Source organism: Erpetoichthys calabaricus, chromosome 3 (genome assembly GCF_900747795.2).
Source record: "Erpetoichthys calabaricus chromosome 3, fErpCal1.3, whole genome shotgun sequence".
Classification (NCBI taxonomy): Eukaryota; Metazoa; Chordata; class Cladistia; order Polypteriformes; family Polypteridae; genus Erpetoichthys; species Erpetoichthys calabaricus.
The window spans coordinates 240627563-240635546 of NC_041396.2; the positions used below are offsets into that span (position 1 = coordinate 240627563).

Genomic DNA, 7984 nt, shown 5'->3' on the forward strand with positions numbered 1-7984 from the left:
TTTAAGTTTGCATTCAAAACATTAACAAAGGAATTATAGTAAGTAAAAGAAAGAGTACAAGAATGGAAAAATAAGTAAAAAGAGGAAGTGATATGAAAAAAGAAAGGAATAAAATCAACTCTTAATACCTAAACAAACTAAATATTTATTAAATGCTTATAAGTTTAGTTTTATTTAAAAAAATTACCCTACAAATGTATTCGGCTTGGCAGAACTTACTGCATTAAGGCAAACATAAAACAGAAATAAATCACATTTTTTTAACATTAGATCAGTACTTTATACAAAAAAAAATACTCTTCTAAGCAATTATCTTAAAGGCCAAGTTGAAGTAATGAGCTGAATCAAAATAGAGTAAGTCATAATAATCATTTTGATTAAAAAAATAACTGAACCAAAAATGTAATATTTTTTTTTCTTTTTCTCATTTTCTAAAATCACTAACTAAGTTGTGAAGCGGTAGAAATATATGCATGAATTTGTAACAAAAATTCATTCTGCATATAGTTTTATTCTAGAGGAATTACTTTGAAATATTTTGCCTAACAGAATTATTCTGAGTGCTTTTCTGAACCAGCTATAAAAGAAACCATAAACAATTGGATTAAATGTTGAATTCAGGTAGCCAAACCATAAAAGTATATCTATCAATAAAGGTGGTGTTGTGTAATGTATAAAGGGGTCAATTATATTACACACAAAGAAAGGAGACCAGCATATTAGAAAGACTCCTAATACTATTGCCAGAGTTTTTGCAGCTTTTGCTTCTCTTTTGCTGGAAGCTGAGTCTCCATTTTCTTCAGTAATTTGCATAGGATGAGCTGTGTCTCTGATTGACCTTGCTTGTCTCCTTGCTACCTTAAGAATTTTCATATAAATACATACCATAATAGATCCAGGGATATAAAAAGAAAATAAGGATGAAAGCAGTCCAGATGTTTCATTTTGCATCAAAATACAGCTGCCTACACAATTAATATTCGTATTATAGAAGTCTTCTATACCCTTTAAATTTAACTCTAGAAACACAATTCCAAATCCGAGCACAGCAGAAAGAACCCAGCTGGTACAGATTATGTTAACAGTTATAGATAGGGTGATCTTTGTTTTGTATCTTAATGGGTGGCACACTGCATAGTAGCGATCGATAGATATAACAGACAAATGAATAATAGAAGCAGTGCAAAGCATGATAATTGAACCAAGATGAAACTTGCAGAAGAATTCCCCAAAATACCAGCATGTCTCTACACTTTGAACCATAACAGGTGGCATTATAAATCCTCCCAAACATAAATCAACAACTGCCAAAGACAATATAAAATAATTTGTTGGGGAGTGAAGTACTCTAAAGTGAGAAATAGAGATAATGACCAGTAGGTTTCCAATAACAGTGACAATGATTGTCATCCACAGAAATACATATATAAGGATACGGACAGAGATTGCGTAAGGGCGTTTCTGACATGAGCTTTTTATAGATTCATAACAATACTGGACAATTTCAGAATTTTCACTCAAAGTGAAGTTCATATTTCTTCTCGTTGCCCCTATAATAAAATACAGTGTTGGTTATTATAATTTCCAATCAAATGATTTGAAACAAACAACATATTTTTAACAATGTAAACATTCTTGTAAGCAATTTGTATATACTCTTTAAACATTCACTCTTGTTTCAGTTATATATTACCCATTATTTATATTTCAGTGGTTGGAAGTTTGTTCACACCAATTTCATAATAAATGCTTTTTACTAGAATTACTAGAACTGGTATTTGATCAGCTGACCTTTACTGCTGTTCTTCTGCAATCCTAATGAAACTTATCTGTAGAATCTACTGTGGTAATTGTATCCAACTTATTATGCCAGTTCACAAAGTGTGGGTGTAAAGAACAACAAATGCAAAATAAGAAATGTTCCCTTAATGTGATTTATATTTTGTAAGCAATAAGTAACATCAGCAAGCAATTTTCAGGTAGGGGCAGAATGTATATTATCTCTCCTATAAGCTAAGGGCACTAATACCCTCTCTGATTAGAGACTGAAAAAAATAAAATATATGCACTGAAATGTGTGACTAGATCTCTTTTTCAATTTTATAATCAATTTATAGCAGGGCACTAAAAGTACAGAATATTTTGGAGGTGAACTTGCGTCTAAATCTCACCTTGAACTGTATTGAAAGATAATTGTAAAGTGTAGCTTTTTTAAGTAGATCCCTTGATTTTCTTTTATAGTAGTCGACCTTCTTACATTACTTCCTTTATTTTCATTAGCTTCTTTTTGACTACTAAACAGTCTGGTTACCCATAGACAAAGAGGACACATGTAATCATTAACCTAAAACTACCCAATTGAGAGCAGGTGTACTTTTTACCAGAGACACCATATAAATATAAAAAAGCATACATGTTGAGGCATAAGCAGCCACACTTTTCACTAGATATTATATAATCTGTTATTTATTATGAAAGGCATCTATTTTCTTAACACAAACTACTAAGGGCAATCATCAGGGACAAGGTAGAAACAACACCTGGAAAGGGCAGTAGCCCATAACGGTGAACACACATGCACACTGTGGCCAATTTAACAACACCAATTCACCCAAAGTAAATTGTGTTTTTGCCTATTGTAAGGCACAAAAATAAATATGAAAAAAAGATTTCAGTCTAATTATAAATGATATGACATCTTAAAACAACAGCACATGCAACAATACACAATGCTAATACTTACTTTAGCCGACGCCCTTCTTTCATCGCATTAGAGCAAATCATACAGTGCTTCATTGCTTATATAGCTTACAATGTTGTGACACAGTGCATATAATAATTAGATGGTGCAATCATAACACAATGACATATCATCATGCAGCATAATACCAAAAAAAATCCAGACACCGATGATCGTTTCTCTCATGTAAAAAGTTACAATTAATCTTAAAATGTTTTGTAGGATAAATTATAAATAATAAAATTATCAAAAGAGTATTATACATTGTTCACTATGCTACATCTAAACAAATTTACTGTATGCTGTTTAATGTATGTAAATTACTACATAATTATTATTAGCAGAGCACACAAACCTTTGGTCCTCCACTAAAAGCAGATTGATCCACCAATATAATGATCAACTTGATTATACTGTAAATTCTTAAAATGAAGGCACCATGTAGCGGAAAATTCATTACTTTTGAAAGTAACTTAGTTACATTATTTTTTATTTACCAAAAGAGGAACTTAATATGTTATAAGTTACTGATTATTAAATATAAGGCACTACATCTATCTATCTACAAGCCATGCTTGTACAGAAGAAGCAAGACTGCTTCTTCTTTTGTAAGAAAAACTGCACATTTAACTGGCCACCATATATTAATTTCTAGGCTCATACATGGATTTTCATGAAACTGACCAGAAACACTGTCAAATATATGGAGTCCCTGTCTTAATACTGTGACATCAAATCCATCCTCTTTTTACATCCTCTACCTAAACCACCGATAAAATCATGGTGGAAACACTGGCCACTGTGTCGCCTGATCAAACTGTTTTAACCTATCTATAGCAAATAGCTGATTTAAAAGTAAACTGATACTTTTTTAATATTTTTATTTTACCAGTTTGTAAGCAGCACACTCTTTTTCTGGTTGGTTATGCAATTGAGGAATGCAAAGAAGTGATGTTACCAGTAGTTTGCTTCTTGCTTTACAACCAGTGCCGCTGGGATAACAATAACACAGGTATTATCACTTTCACTTCAATAAAATAAGTACTATGTTAGGTTACTCATTATTTTTAAAAGTAATCAGACTACCTAAAACACGTTACTAATGCGTTAAAACTTAATGAGCTGTAAAAAGCACTCAGATATTATACATGAGTGAAAGTAAATACACTTAATCAATTTTTTATTTCCAATGAATTAAGAAATTCTTCAGTTAAAAAATACTTGACTAAAAGTACTTGCTACTTGCTACTAAAAGTAGTTGCTACTTGCAACAAATGGGGACTGCAATGGGCTGCCGGTTTTCACCTCACTATGCAAACCTATTTATGGCAAAATTGGAGGAAGATTTCATGTCAATGTGCATCGTAAAACCAATGTTGTATCTCCGTTACATAGATGATATCTTCATAATCTGGACTGCCAGTGAGAAGGACCTTCTCCATTTTCATAATGAATATAATTGTTTTCACCCCAACATAAAGCTGAAGCTGAATTACTCAAAAACAGAAGTCAGCTTCCTTGACACTACCGTTCAACTGAAAGACAACACCCTTGTAACTTCTGTTTTTCACAAACCGACAGACAGACGGACCTACTTGAAAAGTGATAGCTTCCACATCAAGCATATAAGGCGCTCCATTATTTTCAGCCAAGCAATACGGTACAATCGTATTTGCTCAGACCTGACAGACCGGGATCAACAACTGCAGGAGCTCAGACAAGATTTCATCAGACAAGATTACACCCCCAAAACAACAGACACTCAAATAAGAAGAGCTACTGCCATACCCAGAGGCAACCTTCTGGAATATAAAAACAAAGACAACAAGAACCACATCCCCCTTATTGTCACCTACAACACACATCTTGAAACACTTTGAAAAATTGTAAAAGAACTTCAGCCAATACTAAACAATGACCAAATACTGAAAAATGTATTTCCTGAACCTCCCCTCCTGGCATACAGACAACCACCAAACCTTCAACAACTAATTGTCCGAAGCTCCCTAAGTGAACCAACAGAAAATGGCACATGTCCATGCCTACAGAAAAGATGCAAAACATGTGCCCACATCTGTGATACAGACCGTATAGTTATACCACACTGCCGACTTGAACATCACATAAAGGGATCATTTTCCTGCAGATCATCTAATGTAGTCTACCTAATTTTCTGCATGAAATGTCCTGACACTGCACTCTATGTGGGAGAAACTGGACAAACACTCCGCCAGAGAATGAATTTACACAGGTTCCACATTAAACATGGCAACACAGATGTTCCTGTAGCGGGCCACTTCAACAGCCATGGACACTGTGAGAGGGACTTTAAAGTCATAGTGCTAATGGGCAACTTCAGAACACAGCAAGAGAGAAAAGAATGGAAAGTTAAACTCATGCTAAAATTTAATACATTACAACATGGATTGAATAGAGACAAGATTTTTATGGCCAGATATGAGGAGTGTTTACATCTCTCAGAATGACAGACAACCTGTCTACAGATCCACATTGTTTTGAAAAAACTCATTACAAGCTTCAAAAGACTTTGTTGGACAGTTATCTTATCCAGAGATCTTGACAATACATTGTTCTTTTCTCTCTTGTTAAATTAACCCTAGCCTGAATGAATCTATTAATTTTTTACATTTAAAATTTCTCATTTAAAGGTTTACCAGTGTTGTTTCTTGTCCTAGAGTGTGTATATAAACACAGGGAACTCCAGTCTCTGTATTACATCTTGTCTGAAGAAGGGGCCTGAGTTGTCTTGAAAACTTGCATATTGTAATCTTTTTAGTTAGCCAGCAAAAGGTGTCATTTTGCTTGGCTTTTCTTGACTAAAAGTAAAAAAGTATCTGTTTTTGAAAATACCCAAGTACCAAAAGTAAAAGTATTTTATAATAATGAGAAGGTGCAGGGCATTAACTAGCGATCACAATATATTCTGCTTTTTATTTTTATGCAATCCTCATACAATTTTTTTTTGTAACAGAACAGAATACAGTAATGAATCATGCAAATGCATATGCCACTGTGCTTACCCTACTGGGATGCACTACAGCAGGAGATGAAGCACCCCTATTTCTGAGAAGAATAATAAAATAAAATAAAACATAGTATAAAAGTGAACATCTCACAACCTTACTACTTGAAAAGATACACAATATAAAAAATATGAGTGAAATTCATACAGATTGGGCGTATTATACATCTGTGAAGTAAAGCTGGATTTTAGAAGGACAATTATTACATTAAATAATAATACAACAATTTCAGAATTGTGGTTTATCTTTAAGAAGAATTTTCTTAAGAAAGCTGTAATTTTCTTTGGTCAATTTATTGCCCGGTTTTGTCTTTAAATTACCTGCTTGAGCAATTATTTAAACTATGGAATTAACCACAATTAAACTTGAGGCATATTATTAACCCTACGGCATCACCAGATGAATACCAGCTATCTCATAATCTATATTCATAATTTTAATGCACACCATTACACAATTAACATTTCAGAGGCGGCCTTTGGGGGTGGCAACTAGGGCAATCGCCCCATGCCTGAGGGGGGCCCCGCGATAGGAGATTTTTTTGTCACCGTCAACTCATCATACAAATATGCGGGGCCTCTGCATGACATTCAAATCCGTTATAGACTGAAATACTGTATGTGGTGGATTTCTTCTAATTCCTCTGATCGTTGCGAGCACGGAAAGAAGCTTTTCAAAGTTGAAGCTTATCAAAAATTATCTATGATCAACAATGTCGCAAAACAGACTGTGCAGTTTAGCTATTTTCTCAATCGAAAAGGAATATGCCTCAACATTGGACTACGAGGATCTTATCAACGATTTTGCTCAGCGAAAAGCCAGAAAAGTGGACTTCCGTCTGTGACTGTCAAAACAGCTGTTTGGTAAGTGTTCATTTTATTACAAGTGTTCTGGTATTCCATAATTAAATAAATTTGCCGACTCCAGCGGGTTCGGCAGAAACGACTGTTATCTAGTTTGTTCATTTTGCTTGCAAAATGTTTCTGAATCATTAATTAAGTTGGTTAAAGGCCACTAAACCAATATAAGAACAATTACAATACGTAATGTAATCAAACGGCCAATGGTACCTACATAAGGCACCATGTTTTTTAACAATAATAAGGCATACAGCATTAGAGGCGGACAAGCCCGTGAGTGTGGTGGTACGGTATATAGCCTACACTTATGGCTCTTGGCCCCACATATGACACTCGCCCAAGGCCCCTTGTACTCCTAAGGCCGCCTCTGAACATTTTCCTATACATATAAGCATTAAACCAGCTTGCATTAATATTACATAATAATGCAACATAATAAAATGGCAATTACAAATTTAAGACTCAATGTTCTACCAGAGAATGTTCTGAACATGGGTCCGTTCTATTAAACTTTAAGTTGTTCTCTCCTGAATTGCCTAAAGTACTAATAATAAGGACAGCTCAGAGAAGATGTAAGTTACACACATTGCATTTCACAAGAATACAATATAATATGTGTGCAGGAATTTCTCCAATAACTTACCAAGATTAATGATATTCTGGTCAGCAGGGCAGTTTTTTATTAGCTTTGCCTGAGCTCAGATTCATAAGTTAGCAACAAAATTACTTACAGTATCTCTGCTTGAAGGAAAGCTGACACTCCTTTAATTAGCATTCACATAAGAAGGGACAGGGAGACTGAATGTCTGTCTGTATGTTCCCTATACAATTCTTCACACTTTAAGCAATCTGGACCAGATTTTGCATCGTTGCTGTCTGGGGTCATATGTACAAGATACATTAGACTACTTTAGAACTCAAAATATTGACCTTGGGGGTTCCAGTATTTTTTTTTTTTATTTTCTGTGTGCTACAGTTTACACATCAGTTACACCTGATGGCTCAGAGCAAGTGAAACATCCAAACAGACTGAAGTTGGACTAAAATATTAAATGAGTACAGCGTAACATTACTTATCCGAGAATGCCACTCTGCTTCTGTCTACTATAATATTGTGTTGGGTGAAGCTTGATCGTGCAGAACAGCACAAAGGAGAATCAAAGGGTTGTTGTTTAAATCCTACTTGGTTGTGCTTTCTTCATAATTTAAGTACTACAAACCGTCCATTTCCAACTAAGAGGAGAAATCAGACATGACATTTTTCATGGTTACAGCAAGGATTTACCGCAATTCTGAAAATCCAATCATACCCAAAAAGTACAAATTCTCAACTCACAAGA

At 34.4% G+C, this 7984-nt stretch overlaps 1 protein-coding gene across 1 annotated transcript; it reads right to left on the bottom strand.

Annotated features, from left to right (window-relative positions):
* Window positions 1–492: 492 nt before the first annotated feature.
* On the bottom strand, window positions 493–1533 carry LOC114647569 (trace amine-associated receptor 1-like). Its single transcript, XM_028796190.1, has one exon. The coding sequence runs from the start codon at window positions 1531–1533 to the stop codon at window positions 493–495; it is 1041 nt and encodes a 346-aa protein (XP_028652023.1).
* Between the last annotated feature and the right edge of the window lie 6451 nt (window positions 1534–7984).